Consider the following 20,068-nt stretch of genomic DNA (forward strand, 5'->3'; position numbering starts at 1 on the left):
CAGGGTACTTGAGATTTTTAACAAACTAGAATATTAAAAATGGAAGTGAAATGATGCTACATTTAAGATAGCAACTTGCTAACTTTGTAACATAATGTATTGCAAGTTTTGACATTCTGGCGTTTGACTAGTTTACCTAACAGTTTTTATATATACTTTTATTTTACATGGCTTCATTCATCCAATAGTCTAGTAAAATATGTGTTCCGTGTTAAAGAGCCTGAAAAGATATATGAGATTTCTGTCAGAGTCTTTAAACTCAGCTGTTAAAAAGCACAGTGAGACACATTTCAGGATATTTATCAAGGTCTACATTTACAAAGATGTTTGCGTCAGATGGTATTGCCTCAAAGATGATTAAATACTCTGGAAGAATAATCATAGAAGACAGGTTAATTACATAGGGCAGCTGGATAAAACTTTCAGTAAATGACAGAAATTTGAGCATAAGGGATATGTGCTTAGCATGTTCTGCTTTGTCCTGGTCACACAATTTGAGGCCAGAAAAGATGAAGCATTAAGTCTTTTAATCTGACCCACTATATATATCCCTAGCCACCAAATTTTATCCAATTATACCTGTGGTAAATCTAATTACTTCTGTTGGGATACACTGTATTTTGCACAGAGACATATTGTTTTATTTGGAGATTTCCAGAGAAGAAAGCACGGCTTCCCTCTGTAATTTGTGCCAATGATTGCTCACTCCGATTGATAACATTTCTAATTTGAATTTGTCCAACTTCAGCTTCCAGCTGTCAACTCTCTGTTATTCTTTCCCTCTACAACATTAATGGGCCTTTTAATTCCCAGACACTTTCCTTTATGAAGGCATGTACACACTGTTACCAAATTGCACCTCCTTCTTAGCATAGTAAGTGGTCCAACTTTTTTTTATACAACCCTTAAGTCAGCTTTGAGGCTCATGACTTGACTCTCATATATTTTTGAAACATGCCCCTGCAACTATATGTGCCACATGCACAGCCAGTGTTCCATGGACAGCCTGGATGCTGCAGAACAGGGAGGTGAAATTACCTCCTCGCTCTAACTCACCTTCTCATACTTCACGAAGATGTTGGGCAACCAGTTGTTCACACACCCGACGTATGCTTTATTCGCATCTCATAGAATAGAATCGTGACGGTTGGAAAAGAACTCCAAGATGATAAAGTCCAACCAGCAACATAACACCACCATGTCTACTAACCATGTCCTGAAGTGCCACATCTACACGTTTTTTTAATACCTCCAAGGATGGTGACTCCACCACTTCCCTGGGCAGCCTGCTCCAACGCTTCAATGCTCTTTAAGTCAAGAATTTTTTTCTCATATCCAATCTAAACCTCCCCTGGTGCAACTTGGGGCCATCTCTTAGCCTTTGTCTTTTTTTAAATCCAAGCCAAATTGAATGACTTGCCAGGTCTACTTGGTGTGTAATGGGGTACAACAAAAGTGTCTGCACTTGCTGCTGCGCCTGAGTCGCTTTATTGCGGTGTAATAGATGTGGATCGCCTGAAATAGCATAATTCTTTCTGTGAAAAAAATTTATAGGAGATTAGGGCACATCAGCTAAGAGCTAGCTTCTGTAAATCTCCATCCAGAGAAGAGCAACGAAGCTGGTGAAGGGGCTGGAGAACAAGTCTTACGAGGAGCGGCTGAGGGAACTGGGGTTGTTTAGCCTGGAGAAAAGAAGCCTGAGGGGAGACCTTATAGCTCTCTACAACTACTTGAAAGGAGGTTGCAGAGAGGAGAGTGCTGGCCTCTTCTCCCAAGTGACAGGGGACAGAGGCTTCCCACGGAGGTGGTTAAGTCACCATCCCTGGAGGTGTTTAGAAGATGGGTAGATGAAGTGCTTAGGGATATGGTTTAGTAGTGGACTCGATGATCTCAAAGGTCTTTTCCAGCCTAGAGATTCTATGATTTTATGATTCCCTTGCTTATGGCTCTCTGCAACTACTTGAAAGTAGGTCGTAGAGAGGAGTGCTGGCCTCTTCTCCAAGTGAGAGGGGACAGGACAAAGGGGAATGGCCTCAAGCTCCACGAGGGGAGGTTCAGACTGGATATCAGGAAAAAATTTTTCACAGAAAGGGTCGTGTGGCAGTGGCAGAGGCTGCCCAGGGAGGGGGTGGAGTCCCCATCCCTGGAGGTGTTTAAAAGACGGGTAGATGTGGTGCTCAGGGACATGGCTTAGTGGCAGATAGGAATGGTTGGACTCAATGATCCAAGAGGTCTTTACCAGCCTGGTGATTCTATGATTCTGTGATGTGTAGTTCATTAACCTGAATTGGTTAATTGGACTTAAACCGTCAGCAAAGAGTCCTGCCACCGGGGGAATCACCATGGGGAAGCCTCAAGCCCCATCATAATAAACTCATCATAATAAACTCATCATAACAAACTCTCGTGCCGGGTGAGCGGCTGTCCGGGATGGACAGCCTGGATGCTGCAGAAAGGTGAAACCACCTCTTTGCTCTTCCTCATCTCCTCATACTGAATGAAGACGTTGGGCAACCAGTTGTTGAATACATGTCTGCGAAACGGGGACTTCTCGGTGTGCGGGGCCGATCACGACGTGCCCGCTGGGGGTGGGGGGGGTGACAGCAGGAGGGCTCGGGGGAAGGCGGGAAGCGTTTGTTTCCCTGCGGGCAGCGGGTGCGGCCCCGAGGGAGGCGGCGTCCCGCAAGCTGCGGGGCGGGGTGCGGAGGTGTGACCGCTGCTGCCACCGCCTCCCCGCCCGCTCCCCTCCTTCTCCGTGCCCTGGCAGCCGGGAGGCGGCACGGAGGGACCAGCCGTGCGCCGGGGCTCGGAGCCCCCCGAGCAGAACGAGCCGACCCTTCGCACCATGCCGGCCGCCGCGCCGCCCCCGCCCCACCCCGCGGCGGGGTCCTGCTGCCACTGCGCGGGTGAGTGTCCCCCTTCTCCCCATCCAGCCCCGCTTCCCGGAGGCTCAGCCTCCGCGCAGCACCGCTGCCCGCCCCCCCGCTCCCCCCTGCCCGGCAGGTCGCCGGCCGGAGGGGTCGTTTTGAGAGGATGGGGGGCGAGCTTGGTGCGCTCCGGCTGCGGCGTGGGAATGCTCCGGGAAAACTTCTCTCCCCGCGTCCCCGAGTGTCTCTTGGGGTTGCGGCGGAGCAGGGGGAGTTGTCCGCGGCGTTTGGGCTTCGAACGGGGGCTTGAGAGGGGCGGAGGAAGGAGCGATTCCCGCCTGGTGGGGGCTTTTCCATGCGGGGTCCCCGGAGGCGCGGAGCCGGCGTGGTTATTCCACCGCGCTCCTTCAATTACTCCTTTTTTTTTTTGTATGAAAGCCTTCCCGAAGCGCTGCTTTTCTATGCACTAACGAAGTGGATTCGTTGCGCAGCCTTTGGGAAGCGGCGCGAGAGGGAAAGCGAATGTCTGCAGCTTCGCCGGGGGCGCCGGGGGGTGGGTGTGTGTGTGGGGGGTCGGGCTGTGTGCGCCTTTCCTCGGGCTCGGAGACCTCCTCAGCGTCCCTGCGAGGGGCCAGAGCAAGCTCTGAAGTCTGACAATGAAGTTAGTGTTTACCTTTCCGAAAGGCGGTGTCATCCGTACTGCAGCAAGAGTGGAAGACTGGAAGTTCTTAATAGTTGGCGTGAGTACAGCTCGCTTGGAATGGGAGCTCGTGGGCTGCTGAGGGAGCGCTGATGCTCGGCAGAGGAAAAAAGTAAACAGCGCGTGATGTGAGGGTTTTAAGCTTCTGCACATCTGTGTGATAAAACGCGCCTCAGGGGTGTGAATTTTCCCTGCGCTGGGAAATTGCTACAGCTGGAGCTGTGTGGATTATGGGCACAGGCTCAAAGGGTGGGGAGAGCTGCTGTGCCAGATGCTGTGACATGTGGTAGCCAAACTTCTCTGGAGCACAGTGCCGGTTGTGCCTTTGTGTCCCCTGACTTAGGATCATAGAATAGTTTGGGTTGGAAGGGACCTTAGAGATCATCCAGTTCCAACCCCTCTGCCATGGGCAGGGACACCTCCCACTAGATGAGGCTGCCCAAGGGCCCATCCAACCTGGCCTTGAACACCTCCAGGGATGGGGCAACCACAGCTTCTCTGGGAAACCTATGCCAGTGCCTCACCACTCTCATTGTGTATAAATTCCTCCTTATGTCTCGTCTAAATCTGCCCCTCTCCAGTTTATACCCATTGCCCCCAGTCCTATCCCCACAAGCCTTTGTGAACAGCTCCTCTCCAGCTTTCCTGTAACCCCTTCAGGTACTGGAAGGTCACTATAAGATCTCCCCAGAGCCTTCTCTTCTCCAGGCTGAACAACCCCAACTCTCTCAGCCTGTCCTTGTATGGGAGGTGCTCCATATAACTTCTGTAGTTATAATGGTTATGTTTGCTCCTATTTAATAACAGAACAGATATTTATAGGAAAACTATTCCATAACTTCTTACTGTGCAGTGTTATTTTTTGCCTTTCTGGAGGGACATTCAGTACACAATGTCAGCAGGACTGGATGGGCCGCTGGTTTGAGACAGTGGAACAGTTTTCAGATTTTTAAACACTATGTTTGGGAACAACCCTATAAACTGAAACATTTGCTACACTTTGTACTGAAAGGTTTCCTTTTCAAAACCAAACAAACCAACCCCTCCCCATATTATAAAAAAAAAAAAAAAAAATCTGGCTTTCCCTATGAGCATTTAGATTGCAACCTATATTATGTGAGGGGATAATCTAAGAGATTATCACGAAACCAGGTAGTTCATTATGCATGCTTTTGCTGCTAACTTTAGATAAAAGTGAAAACGTATGTGTATGCATGTTTGCATGCAACTTTGTCTTGCCACATCCTTGTCTCCTTTTTCGTTTTGACACTTCTTTTGGTTTTTTTTTAATATGGTCTAAATGCAGTTTTGACACTTCGAGAGGTTGAGAACCAGCAGAGTCCCAAAACAGTCAGCAAGTGAAGCCAAGCTTACAAAACAGCTACTTTATGTAGTAGAAGTGGATTTATTATAACAACTCTGTCATGCTTTTCTCTAGAGGTGGATGCATTTTATGTCTTGGGAAGCTGTCCTGCAGGTCTCTGAATAAAATTCATACTTCAGAGCTGAGTCTCTTTCTTGTAGTGTAATGGATGTGGATCTCCTGAAATGGTGTAAATCTTTCCATGAGAAATTTTATAGGATGTTGGGACACACCAGCTGAGAGCTAGCTTTTGTAAATCTCCATCTGTAGCTCGTTAACCTGAATTGGTTAATTGGACTTAAACTGTCAGCAAAGAGAAGATAACTTGCTTTTAATTCAAGATATTGGCAGCTGTTCAAGCATCTGAATTTGAGCTCTGCTAAAGTTACCTTTTCTTTACTGTTTTTTTTTTATACTCAAGTTGACTACCCTGGGCATGCTAACCTGAGTTTTGAATGTATATTTACCCGTTAGTATCACTTTATGCTTTCTATCTGTCTGCACTGTTGCTTTTTCTAGTCATGTTCTGCAGAGCTTCACTATTTTGGCATCTGCAGGACTTTCAGCATGTGGTGACTAAGGGAAGTTGTGTGGGATTCATTTCCCCAATTTCTAAGACGGCTTAGCTTAGTTTGTTTTCTGTAGCAACATCTATAGTTTTGTAACAATCAGGGAAGCTGGTGGTCCTTCCTTCTTTTTCAACAGCTCTAGGGTAAATTGGCTTGGTTTCTGTCACCGCTTTTCCTCTTTTCCTTTGACTTGACGGTTCCTAAACGTTTAATAACTTTTCAAATTAGCATTACATAGACTTTCTTGTAAATATAATTAGCATCAGAACATTATGGTGACTTCAGCAGCCTCGGTTAGATCTGATCCAGATCTCACTGATGGTAATGTGAATCTTTTAATTAGCTTCAGTGCAACGTGGATCAGAGCTGAAAATGTAGTAGTTGAAAGGGGTGACTGTGACACTTTTTCTCTTCTTAATGGTATGCCATTTTCCAGGTTTTCCTCATTTTAAGGATGCAGGGTCTGACCTTTTGGAGTGCCCACCAGATATGGAGACAGTGAAAAGAGAAGGGGGAGCTACTGCCCCAGTTAAGTCTAATGTAAATTTGGAGTTTTGGTAATGCATGCAAATTGTTTGTCTTACGTAGCAGTAGTTTGCTTTTACTGCAAATGAAAGTCAGACTTGTTTACCTTACCTCTGTTGCTAGTGTAGTTTACTCAGCCTAATAATTGTAAGCATGCAAACCAATTATTTATGTCCTATGTTCTTAGATGAAGCTCTCAGTAAACATTCTGAAAACACCGTCTCCTACTCAATCAGTATTGCTAGCCTGTGCATATACTCGCATTTTTTAGTTCTATTGTCACCCCAAATAATGTAGTTAATGGAGATGCTGAGAAATATCTGATGGCGTGAAAATCCTAATCTTTCTGCTTGTCATCGTGCTGTTATACCTAATTAGCATTGGCTTAGAGTTTTCCCTGAGAAACCCATTTTGTTTTATAAGTTCTGCGAAACAATTTATTTTGCAATGTTGACTTTAATATACGAGTCTCTTCTGAAAGTGTGGTTCTGTAATAATGGTGTTTGGAAATGTACACTTATATACAAGTTAACCTCTCTTCAATGTGCTAAATTTCCAAAGAAAACTTTTGAGTCATCACCCCTTTTGCAAACCAGATGGAGAATCAGACTATGTCTCGGTCCTTCCTTTACTTGTGCAGCAAGGTTATTGGTAATAAAGGATATGGAAGCCTAATTAAACCCTCAGTGACACCTCTGCAAACTCTCTTATGTTCACTGGATTTGCTCAGTTGCAACCAATGAGTCATCAAGTTGAGATTTGGGAAGCGATGCAAATAAAATCTGCTGCAAGAAGAAACGGAATCCTGCTTCTTTGACTGAGGCAACGTTGGCTAGCAGGATTAAAAGGCAATGAAGGCTTACTTTATGATTAAACATGAATAATTAATTTGAAATATATGGTAGTTCAGGAGTCAAGAGCATCAATGTGAAAGTGAAACTGTGTACACAGCTTTGAGAAACACACAGAGGGCTTTGCCAGATGGATTCTGGCAAGTATCTCAGCTGTGTGTGATGTTTTTCTCTCTCTCTGTCAGTTTTGCCCTTCTCCTGAAAGGTTCTTCGTGGAAGGTCCTGAACTGCAGAGCTACTGGGGCAGACTCTAAAGCTGTCAAACTGCAGAAGGCAGCCATTGCTGTTCCCAATAAAAGACGCAGCCTGTCGTCTTTCAAGGAAATTAAGTAAATCAGCAGTTTCATAATATTCTTTTTTTGGTTTTATGCAGGGTAACAACTTAAACTGAGCCTCACACCTCCAAAGGCACTGATTCATTTCACGTGCAGTCTTACATTTCACTTGGTCTTTACAGATTATGCATCTGTATACTTCGTTAAAAGGCTTTTTTTTATGCTTTCTTTATAATTTGCTACCCTTAAAATGTCAGAAAGAAGATAATGAAAGTGAGGTTCTGCTCTAAAAAAAACAAAAAAAAAAAGTGAAAGTGATGGCACTTCTGACTCATTACCAGACTACATGAAGTCTTTACCTTCATCTGCTGCTCTGGGGGTGATTCAGCTCAGTTTAACACTAACACATGGCAATAGCCATCTGTGTTTGCTGTAAATATTTTATTTTTTAATTACAAATGGCTTGGTTTAGAAAATCCTAAACTGTACAGTGGGGTGGCTGTGGGCCTGCAGGGGAAGGAGTTGAGTGCCTGACAAGGTAGTTTGTGCCCTGCCAGTGTTGCCAGGTCAGAAAAGGGTGCATAACACTGAGAGAACAAACCAGGCTGCCCTGTGGCAGTCTGGATGCTGCTGCTCCATCCTGGGGGGGAGCTGGACCAGAGACCGTCAGGACAGGCTGCAAAGGTGCCCTGAATATTTAGCAATGGAGAAGAGGGAAGGAAAACCCTGAGTTTATCTTTTTTGAGGAGAAAGAAGGAAAGGTGGCTGCTAAATGTTATTTATTTGTCATGGTTCTTATACAGTAAATATAGTCACGTGTTGCTGCATGCTGAGCCTCCTACATGCATTTCATTTCAGGATGGCACCCACAGTGGGGTGAGGGGTCACACAGAGGCAACATCATATTCAGAATGGAAAAATCCAGAGCTCATCTAGTCATAGCAAGGGATCAAATGTGGGCATCCTTCAGGCTCCTTCCCCCAGATGAAGTCCAACCAGCTGCAAGGTTTTCTACCCAAGCTGTCCCTCCAGACAGTACTTCCAAACTTACGAACTCCTTTGCTACATCATCTGTCTGTTTTTTAGCGACTCGGGCACTCTTTGCCCTCTGGATCTCCCACTAAGCCAGAAGTCTGTGTCCCAAAACTGACAGTGAGAAGGGAGTGAGAAAAAATGGGCAGGGAGGAGGGAGCAGAGTCCCTTCTTTCTTTCTTTCTTTCTTTCTAGAGTGAAAGACTAGGCAAGAACCAGAACGGACATTTATGGGACTGAAAGATTTGGAGATGTCTAGTTTCCAGTCTGCATGACATAATGGATGTTTATTTTATTCTCAAAATAAAAAGCAGGTATCTTGAAGATACTGTGCGTAATGCCAAGTTTTGAAGTTGTCTTGCCCTCTCTAATGAGGGCAGGGATTGGGTACAAAGGTGTACGTCGCACATACTCTTGCACTCTAGCCACTACGACATTTTGTTTCCTTGCAGATGATGCTTTGGCACTCACTTAATGGGACCCGGTGTATTTGGCCAGGAGAAACTTTACTTCTGTTGGTGGCATGTGGGACAGAAGGAAACTAACTTGACACACAGCTGAGTTTGCAGGACTGACAGTTATAGGAAAAATTATATTGCATGTGAATTTAAGCATGCTTGATGTGAAGTTGTGAAAGATAATGAACTCGGAATCCCATCATACTAATTTTTAGGCTCTTTAAGGGCTAAAACTGTAGATTCATGGAGATAGAGATATTATGTTCTTTTTTTCTTTTTTGTAGATTAGCCCAAATCAGTTTTTTCATTGGTGAACTTAAAGCAATACCTGAGCTGCTGAGTGATTTTACTTTTCTTTTACATTGGGTTAGACTGAGTCAGTGATTGATCTCCATTACAGTAGTGCAAATTGGACATGAATGTTGTGGCATGAGTATGATTTGAGATGCCCACTGGGGTAGCAGAAATGGTGTTATAGAAATTAAACTGCTCCCCCCTCCCTTTTTTTCTTTCTTTCTTTATGACAGTATTAAAACTGTTTTTTAAAGATTCCAGCTAGTAAATGATATTTGTAATATGGAAGACTGTTTTGTTTTCCTTTTGCACCAGTAGTTAACGAAGATAAAATTTGTGCAAATACCATGATGAGGGAGTCTTTTATGTAATAGTATAAAATACACTTTGGTCTTCTAAAAATACTTATATTGTGCTTATTTTATTTGATTTTGTAAGCCACAGTCGTAATACCAGATGATTTATAGTAATATTTTATTTCATAGTGTATTTTATAATCATACCATCAAATGCACACATACTATTTGTTCAATGTATTAAAAAGATTTATTTCTGTGAGGCCAGCTACTTAATAATCTAACATTATTCAGGTTACAATGTCAAACCTTTATGACTATTGACTAGTAGTGTTGTCCCCTCAACCTGTGTTCCTGCGTGTTAAGATATAAACATTAATTACACTATCAGATGCTACTTTCCTCACCCCCAGGGTGTCTGGCTCCATCAGTGCATATAATGGACAAAGCTTACCTAATGAGCATCTACTTACTGTTTACCCTGGCAGCTTATGCCTTTCACTGCATGCTTTTTGAACCCTGCTGTTAATACAGGCTTATTAACCTGTGGTCTTTTCTGTCATGGTTATTGCTACAGCAACAAACATGGTTTAGCCTCTCCATAATACCTATAAAGAGGGGACATCAACTTCATTCAATATGAATCAGGGTACAAAAAATAAAGCCAAAAGTACTTTAATTTGGGGAAGTGTGCAACTTGAGATGCCCAGGTCCTGAATTTTGGGATGACTTGGCATTATCTCTGTTGTGTTGTATTACCTTGTGTCTGAAATACCTCTTCCAGTATATTCTTGTGCAGCTGTGAGCACTGAGCAGTTTTGTGACTCAGGTCCTGGGATATTGTTTTGGCTATCCAAAGGTAGTCCTTTCTGAGAAATCTAGACTAAGTCGATTGCTTTTAACCTATGGAATTGGTTGAGAGAAAATGCAGTTCTTCAGGGCTGCACTACCTTGCACAGAGAAACTATTTGTCTTCATGTATGGTTTCACACATAGTTCTCAGCTCTTCTTAATTACAGAGGATAAGGTCTCTATGGGGAATAGATTTTTTTAGAGCACAGTCCCGATTCCAGTTTATCTGTAAAAGAGGATCCACTGTGCACCAGAGCAGACATAGGAAGAACTGTGTGCACATTTAAACTGTGTTTTATCCAAGGAGGAAGTGAATCGAAGTCATGCTGACAAATTTAATTTTGTTCTGACTTAATGATGACCTTTGTAATGTTCTCTTAATGTAGTCACTTGTTTGTGTGAATCTAGTTTTTTCTGTTCTTTAAAAAAAAAAATCAATATGAACTAATATGGTGACAACAAAAGCAGGTAGATGTCCTTTATGAAGAACTGCAAAGGAGAAGACCATGAGGATAGTTCTGTTGCTGGCTCCCAGTCCTGTCCCTTTGCTTGCGTTCAGCATTCAATCTGACTTCCCAAACTGCTCTTATTCTCATCTTCACATTTTTCTGCTTCCCTATCACAGTTTCCATCTGCTTCCATTGTGTCAGTGAAGTTCACAGGAATTGCTATTGGCCAGTATCAAAGTTCATAGGAATTGCTATCAGAATGTGTATTACTACAGCCTTTTTTTCTCCAAAAAAACCTGTTCCAGTCCCTCTTATAACTTATTTTCTCTTATCCTCTCAGTCTAATCCTTCACTTGGTTTCCTTTTTCAGTTTGTGTCTGGCCCTGCTATGTACTGGCTGGCTTCTGGACAGGGCTACCTAACGACCAATTCCCCTTCCACTTCTATTCCTAGCCCTCCTTTCCTTTTCCTGCAAGTTCCAGCTCCCTCTCCCAGCTCCTAATGCATTGTGTCTCTCCTTTGCATTTCCCCAGCCACCTTCCATTTTTAATCCCCTTCCCATACCCTGTTTTATAAGAAACTTCTAATCCTATCTCATTGCTGGGTCAATTTGTCTTCTATAATGTGGGAGAACGGTGTGACCCCTGTTTTTCCCTAGTCTTGTTTATCTGTCTCTGTACGTGTTTGTCTATACTCTTAATTTCCTTTGGTAGCAAAATCCCTGTTCTTCTTCTTTTTTCTGGTCTCCCTTCTAACAAGGCAATTCCAGTCTCCTCTGCTTTCCGTATTAACTCTCAGCCTCCATGTGAGAAGCCCAGCCACTTTTTTCCTCAGTCCCAAGCTTTTGATACAACAGTTCAACTTAAACTTTTTCACTATTAACATTACTGCCTTGCCCTGATAGCTGATGGGGTTTTTGAAAGCAGTGACACTGACCTCCAACCAAAATGGCTTGGATAATATCTCTGAATCCCCCATCTTCAGATGTTCCTTTCCTTTGTGACCTGCTCTGTCTACTTTTGCCTGAATTAAACAGCTTCTACACAGAGGAGCATTGGCATTGCCAATAGGATGGAGAGACTGTCTTCTCAGTTCTGGTGCTTGACCCTCCTCTAGCAGTTACTAAAGTAGCTGTTGTGGGGGAAAGATATTTTTGAAACTTAGCTCGAAGCATGCTGGGGTTCTCAAGGTCCACCGTAACTCCGAGCCTTTGATGCTTGCTCAGGCTGGAACTAGAGGCACTGTCCTGTTACGTTTGACACCATCTCAATCCAGTCCTTGTGAAATTTGACTTTGGTTTTCTACTCTGGGTTTTATCTGGACCAAACTGACACAGCGCGACTGCTTTTTGTTGTTGCTGAAATTAACACCGTTCCTTTTCCTGACTGGAACAAAATCTCTACCCTAAAATGCATGGCAGGGAGACAAGAATGATCAGGAAGGAAAGAAAGAGCGTGCTATGGCTCTTTAAAGAAAAATTCACCAGTAGTGTTTCCAACAGTAGAGCTGTAAATAATGCCCATGTAAAATTTACTTGCTGTAAAAGGATGCCTGTGATCATATTTTGTTTCCGTGTAACTAATATAGTACACTGAGACTTGTCTTACTACTGCTTCAGTCTTGGGTACTAAGTGTGCACTAGCCCAGACAATTGCAACACTTAATAATTTACAGCAAGAGGAGGTCAGGATGGCATCCTTCTAGAGGACTCAATTTGCATCCTGGAGCCAACTGCTGATGCACATTGGTAACCTGTGTGAGCTATGTACTTGGCTGCTCTAAGTTAAAGGCCAGAGACATTCTCCACCCTCAAGCACTTTAAGATACTTGTTGGTACTTTGACATGAATTAAAAGTTTGGAGTTCCAATTAAGATTCATTATTTTTCCCTATGGTATTTGTTTTTCATGCCCTTAGCAGGAATTTCTGGGCCTTAAGGAAAGAAACTAGACATTTTTAGTGCTGTACTTTCCCTTCCCATTTGAAACAGTATTTAGTTTACATTGTGTTGGGACTAATGCATCAAAATAACTCCCAGATACACAATTTCTGTCATGTGCAACTTGACTGCTAATACTTCTAATGTTTTGGGGAGTGGAGCTTTCATATTGTGGAGGCTTTCATATTGATCCAAAGCCCTCTAAAGAAATTGTAGGGCTTAAATAGCATCATCCTATGCACAGAAAGCAATGTCATAATTAGATCCTATTTCAATGTTGCCTTCTGTTTTAAATTGTGTTGTAACGCTCCTTGTAAAAATTTAATTCCACTGCAACCTGTGACTTGACAGCAGAATTAGCTGCTGGGTAAACCATATAGTTAATTATTGAAACCGTGATCTCAAGCAGGAGAGCCAAGAAGGAATGCAAGATGATTGGTTGTATTTTAATTAATGAACAAAAACCTATGGACTGGTCAACGGAAGGGGTAAGTTTTGAAGGACAAATGGCAACAATACTTTTTATTTGTAAGAATAGGTGACCTCTGGCAAACCCCATTACTTTGCTGGTGTAAAGGGTGTAGCAAGTGAATTCCTTAGGATATAGATAGGTTGAAGCTTTGTATACACACCTGTTCAGCACTTAAGTCTTCTGAATTCACTTTATTTTACTCCAGGTTCAAAGTATAAGCCAAAACCCAACAAGAAAAGGCTTCCAGTGGAATTTTTGTGATTTCCCCATGCCTTTGCCCACTCAGTGGTGTTGACTGTGACCATTGCAAAGAGTTTGTGAATTAGCTTTTATAAATGAACTGCAGAATCTGTTCTCCTTGGAAGAACCATTTTCTCCCCAGGGAGCACTCATGCTCTAGTCAGGAGGTTGTTTTCTGGTCAGTACTTGTTTCTGCAACCTGTTTGAGCCCCTAGACCCCTTTTTGTCCCATCGTCCCTGCTTCTCTAAGGACTTGATGTGATCGTTTACCTCACAAGACTATCCTATCATGTCTTCATCATCTGGAGCTCTGTATTGTTCTGCAAGACACAGTTTCCTGTTCTTTCTGTCCACATGTGCAGCTTAGGTGGCACGCATGGTGCCCTTGACTGACCATGATGCATGACAACAACAGTCCTCTTCAGCCGTGCTGCTTCTCTACAGTTTTCTGCCTCCTTAATGTTTTGCATCATCCTATGTATTCATAGAATCATAGAATAGTTAGGGTTGGAAGGGACCTTAAAGATCATCTAGTTCCACCCCCGCTGCCATGGGCAGGGATATCCCACTAAATCAGTCTGCCTAAGGCCCCATCCAATCTGGCCTTGAACACCTCCAGGGGTAAGGCATCATATTTATACTTTGTGATACACAAACCTATCTAGATAGATAAAAAGATAGGTGGCATGCATGCATCCATATTAACATTTATAAGAAGTACGTATATTTGATAACCATTAGCTCTCAGTAAGACGGTAAAAGAGAAAAACACATTTTATTCTCTGATGTATAGTTTGCCAGTAGTCAGACTCACTGAAGTGTTTCTGATCCCACCTCTTTCTTCCTCCCTCTCCCACTTGCATATAAATATGGAAACAAGATTTTGAAGCTATATATGTTGTAGCTATAAGATTTCTGTATAGATGTGACCTTTGAGGGCTTTCTAGAAATGCTCGTTACTGCTCTAAGTGTGTGCACTTTTCTGACAGATTGAGGCTTGCTTCATGTATATCAGTTAAAATAAATGTAGCATAACTGGAAAATAACAGAAATCATGACTGAAATATTTGTAATGGGCAATTGAAATTAATTTTTTCTTTTATGTAATATATAGTCATTGTGACCACCACTTTGACAAAATTTGACACTTCTTTTCCCAGAAAACATTAGGAGATTCCATTATGCATTGATAACGTCCTTTTTCATCTTATAAAAATATGCAATATTATTCTTATTCCTAAAATGATTACATATTAACCTTTGGCTTGCGTTAGACTGGTTTTGGCTAGAAATTTAGCAAGTTTGAAAGGCACAAAACCTCATTCCTGGATTGCTCTTAATAATTACATAAAACTGCTGTTATTCCATTAGTTGTAGAATTGAAAAATAAACTTGGTTTCTGTTTAAAGCTTACCTTACTTAGTGAAGGAAGGAAACATTATTGATGTTTGGGTAACTGAAACAATTAACAGTGCAGCCAGGCATTTGAAATGAATGGTTTGTAGAAAGGTGTGATAATAGCAGCATAGCTGAGAGAAATATTATCTGTGGGGAAAAGTCGTCATTAGTGCAGCGTTGTTTTTGTGTTGTACCAAGATTATAAGCATTAAAAATGTCACATGCTGTTCCCATAATCAAGATAATGCTTTGATGGCAGTGGGTATGCGAGAACCCACTTAAATTCAGAGCTTCAGCAGTTCCTGGTAACCAACATGTTCTGGAGTTGATTTAAATTTCGGAGAACTATTATTACAGCTGAATTTTAATTTTTTCCCCACTCCATTCACAGTAGACTTTATTCTGAGTGGCAGGTAAATATCTGATTACTGAAAAACCACTAGCACATACGTAGATATCTTTTGATAATAAGAGATCACCCTTAAAAAGCAGAATGAAGACAGAAATAACTTGCACAACCACCAAGCATTAGTCACACGTAGCTCTTATATAATGCTTACGTCTTCCATCAGCATGCTGGCAGCTGGGCTTCTTTGTAATGTTTACTTGGAGAAAAAGTATCTATCTCATTTGGCACAGGAGAAAAATGAAGCCAAGAGTTAAGGGACATGCTGGGGAGGCACACAGCCCTTAGCTAGCGAGAGTATTGTGCATCATTGTGCATTGAACAAAGCCAACAGCAGAGTGGAGATCTGTAGCAGTGTGCTTTCCCCACTCAACTCCTGGCGTTTTGGATCCACTGTTTTTGAGGCAGCATGAATGAATGCTGCAGCGCTTGTTGTAGTTTTCCCTTTTGTTTGTTATTCTAGGTGAAGAGGCGTATTTCCTCTTCACTCTGTTATGCCTTGATGAAAAGGACAAATAAAAATACATCACTTGAAATACTGAAAATGGCTTTTCAGCACCTGAAAACCAAAATGTAATAGGCTTAATCCTGCCAGAACTCTTGAACATGCGTGTGTTAACCCTAGCACCTAGAAAAATGTTCATTTGTGCAGATTTTGCTTTATGGATTTTCCTACTACACTGACTATGTAGTCATAGTAATGTGTGAAAATGGGTGGCATTCTCTGGGAGATAAGCCATTTGTGTATGGGAATTTCCTCGTAATGGCTCAGTAATCATTCTGGCTGCTTTGTTTTAGCTTGATCTTGTTAGTTCACACATATTAAAATGTTTGCTTCCAACAGAACTGCAAGACTGTTAAATGGACTTAGAAGCACTCTGTGATGTCATTCTGAAAGTTTATTTCTTGAGGCTGATATGAATTGCATTGTAATCAAGTTTTAATCTTAAATACAAGAAATCAGAGTACTTTAAGGACCTTTTTTTTCCCCCTATGCTTATTGTTGTGTTTATAACAGTGAATTATTTTATAGCTTGGCTTGTCATAACCACGTTATGTTTTCAGTTCTTCCTTTTTCGAATTGCACATAAAGGATGGTGCTGTTTTTTGTTGACTGATGTTCTGAGATGAAATATTGGAGTGAAAATTGTTAATTTCCCTAGAGGATATTCAGGACTTTGTGTGATTTCACATGATTTTTTAAAATAAAAATGTCAAACCAAAATATCAGAAAACCGGGACTCCAAATATCAAAGAGAACCAAGATGACCTTTCTTTAAAGGAAAAAAATAAATTACATCACTATTAAATGTGCTATAAAATTGCTGTAAAATTATAGCAAAAGTACTGTTTCTTAAAAAGACTTTCATTTACTTAATTTGTTATAGAAGTCTGGAAACTGAATGAATGGTTCAGAGAAACTGAAGAGGGCAAAATTATTTATAAAAATATAAGGTAGAATGCACATAGCCATCTGGTAGCAATCTTAAAACAGAAGTAATTAATTTCTTCATGCAATGTCTTTGTGGGACTTGTTGCCACGGGGTTTATGGAGGCTGGAACTGTAATTGGATTCAGAAGGGGATTGGGTGACTTCATGGTAGGTGCATTCATAAGGCTAAGCAATCTGGATGCAGTCCTGGTAAAAGTAACCTCACTTTTTTTAGGATTTCTGGGAGATTTAGGAGAAGGATCTATTTGTTTCCAGTATCATTATTTTTTAATGCCATTTCTCAAGATGCGTTTACATTTTCTGGAAATACTTGGGAATTTTTGTAGTTGCATGTACATGGAGTTACTTCTTAGAGGCATCTAAAGTTCTTTATAGCATTGAATACACCTACCCTTGCTCTCTGAGGCTGCATAGAATGATATCTAGAAAACTATTACTGAGAAAGATCTGATGATATGAAATAAATAATATACCTTCTCTTTGTCTGCTTTAGGACGCCAAGGCTTGTTTGAACATTCATCGCACAATGCAAGCTCAAAAGTAAAAGAGAGGAAACTACAAGGAACTTATCTTCCTATTGGTCGTGGAAAACCATGTTTGAGTGAAAGCAGTCATAGGTCCCCATTTTTTAATCCCCGGAACAGTTTTCACACCATACATTCAGAACACAGTCCTGTGAAGCCAAGGATTATTACAGTGGTGAAACCTGGTGGACACACACTCAGAAGGATAACCTTGCTTCTCAACAGGAGATCAGTCCAGACCTTTGAACAGCTGATGGCTGACATTTCAGAAGCTCTGGGATTTCCACGCTGGAAGAATGACCGCGTGCGAAAGCTTTACAATCTGAGAGGCAGAGAAATCCGAAGCGTTTCTGACTTCTTCAGGGAAGGTGATGCGTTCATAGCTATGGGGAGGGAACCCCTCACTTTGAAGAACCTGGAAGTGGTATTACAGGAACTTTATCCCGAAAATCCTTATGCTGCTAGTGCTGCCATTCAGCAGAATGAGGAGCAATCCCAACAACTGAAAAGCAGGCTGTATGAAAAGGCTTCAAAAGTGGACAGTGGCTTTGATGAGACAGAAACTGCCAAGAACTGCAGTGATGGCATGTCTCCCAATCTGGTAGCTGGACATGAAGGAAAAAGTCAAGCCAAGATAAAGCAAGAGGTAAAAATGAGAACCAAAAAAAAGTGGACTAGAGAGAGCTGGGGTGGCGAACATGGAGTAAAGCCTTCTAGAAAAACCCGAGAAAGTGACAGGTACCTTAACCATGAGAGGAGTCTTGAGGAGGGATTAGAAGAGAGTTCAGAGGAAGTGGTGAGGTGTGAGAAGTGTGAACAGGAAAGGCAGGCCAGACAAAAGTTAGAAAGGGAAAGGCGGGCTGAAGCCTCATTTGAGAACAGGGACCTGAGCACAGGTGCGTGTCAGAGGTACCATATAGAAAGAAATGCAAAAGTCAGGAACTGTCAAAAATCTTCAGAAACTTGTCTGGGAGATGAGGAAGTGGGTTGGAAAGATACTGGCTGTAGGAGGATGTGGAAGCCCTTACAAAGACATGTTAATGAAGGGCTGGAAAAGCCAAAAAGGAGCATTGAGAAGGAAAGGGATGTGGAGAAACATGAAAGCCTTGGGAAGGAAGTAGTAAAAATCAAGAAGAATGCTGTAGAAGGGTTGCAGCTAGCTCACGAAGTTAAGGAAGAGAATATAAGTAGCTGTGTGATGAGCCAAAGTGGTTGGCTAAGGAAAGACACTCCGAGGGATGCTGAGAAGCCATCTAAAATGCATAGGGAGAGTCGAGAGGGACAAAGGGCTAAAGAGGAGAGTGCCAGAAGAGAGGGGAATATCATGCATAGAGAGACTGACATGACACGGCGAGAAAAAACAGGGGAGCGCAGAGTGAATAAAGAAGAAATCAAGACTCAGGGGTTGGAAAATGCAAGCCGGAGGTATGCCATTAAAAGCAGAACTGATGTGGAAAAGCACTATGAGATTGGCAGAACTATTGGGGATGGGAATTTTGCAGTGGTGAAGGAATGTCGCCACTGTGACTCCAATCAGATCTATGCCATGAAAATTGTTGATAAATCCAAGCTGAAGGGGAAAGAGGACATGATGGAAAATGAAATTCTGATCATTAGGAGTCTCTCTCATCCCAATATAGTAAGCTTAGTTGAAGTGTATGAGACAGAAGCTGAAATCTACCTAATCCTGGAGTATGTCCCAGGAGGGGACTTATTTGATGCAATCATAGAAAGTGTGAAGTTCACGGAGCACGATGCTGCTGTCATGATCACTGACCTGTGTGAAGCGCTGGTTTATATTCACAGCAAGAACATTGTCCACAGGGACCTCAAACCAGAGAATCTTTTGGTAAGTATTGGCAAACATATTGGATATATGCAGGAGTTGAATTTGTTTTCCTTTTAATTATAGATCTTTGAATGTTTTTAAGCAAATACTGTGCAGAGATAATGTGCTGTGGCAGGACTGTTGGGAAAAATGGGTACAATTCTGAAGTGAAATTACCATTATAGTTTACCTCACGTAGATCTGCTTTGCATTGCAGGTAATGATGGATGTAGATAGAAAAGTCAAATAAAAATAACCTGGATGTCAGGAGTAGTGAGCATTTGTATTATTCTGCAAATTAGGCTTGTTATTTAGCATCTGACTTTTAGGTATGCCAGAATTAATTTTTTTTCTGTGTGAGGCATGCACTGAATTATAAAGCATCTTCCTCGCAGACCAGAATTTATTAAAATTGCTAATTTAGCTCATTCATTTAGTGGGCTTTTTGTCCACTGCAGTCACACATCCTGCAGGCTGCTGTGCTAGTCCTCTACTAGAGTGATTTCTATCTTGTGACAATTTGTTTGCTTAGAAACAAAAGTAAGATACAGTTGATTGAAATAACCTGACAGTAAAATGTGAGTGTTTTGATGAAATATAGCATAAAATCAGCTCAAATACCAACTTCACAACTGAAGAGAAAAGTTCTTTATTCCAACGCATTTATCAGGCTACATTCTTTGCATCGAGCACTGAGGTCAATAGAGTTACTCACATGTGTGAATATTCATAGAAATGTTTGCAGTATTGACACTTTACAAGACACCCATTGTAGAACAGTAACAGTAACCAACTCTCCCTTGCTAATTGTGTTACATTCTTGTACTAGGGTTCAAAATTTCCTCATAGATGCCAAGTATTTGCCAGTCTCCAACAAATCAGATTTGATCTGCTGATGGAGATCATAGTTAGCCAAAAAAAAAAAAGGTAATAAATTATTTGGTCCACTGTGCCATTCAATTTTTTAAGGGAATTATTTTTGGGAAGAAATAAGTGTGGATTTCTGGAAAAAAAAAGCAGCAGTGTAGTCTGTATGACATGCAGAGGTTGAACAAAGCTGGGCCTGAAAGGTTTGCTCCCAAGCTTTTTGACTAACCAATAGCATCTATACTAGGTCCTGCAATGCATGCTGCTTAGTCTTAGGAATATGTGGTCTGTGTGTAAATAAAATACAGTGAGGCCAAGCGGCTGGTTTGCAGGAAGAAGTACGCATCTGGGCTCTGCCTTCATGCCTTCTTTTGCCATTGGAACAAACTTCGCTTAAAACTGCAGGGCTTT

General features: G+C 41.9%; 1 protein-coding gene across 3 annotated transcripts in view; it reads left to right on the plus strand.

Moving 5' to 3' along the window:
- The first annotated feature begins 2,734 nt into the window (after positions 1 to 2,734).
- The window catches only part of DCLK3 (doublecortin like kinase 3), a 36,993-nt gene continuing 19,659 nt past the window's right edge, over positions 2,735 to 20,068 (plus strand). The window contains exons 1-2 of one of the 3 annotated variants that reach the window (XM_054058254.1): positions 2,735 to 2,906; positions 16,932 to 18,811. In XM_054058254.1, the coding sequence (XP_053914229.1) occupies positions 2,846 to 2,906; positions 16,932 to 18,811 (1,941 nt within the window). In that variant the 5' untranslated portion in view covers positions 2,735 to 2,845. Of the gene's footprint in view, positions 2,907 to 3,587; positions 3,608 to 16,931; positions 18,812 to 20,068 lie in introns of those variants that run through there. The other 2 variants (XM_054058253.1, XM_054058255.1) reach the window with 2 other exon arrangements.

The sequence above is a fragment of the Cuculus canorus genome, chromosome 2, assembly GCF_017976375.1.
Source record: "Cuculus canorus isolate bCucCan1 chromosome 2, bCucCan1.pri, whole genome shotgun sequence".
In the NCBI taxonomy this organism is placed as follows: Eukaryota; Metazoa; Chordata; class Aves; order Cuculiformes; family Cuculidae; genus Cuculus; species Cuculus canorus.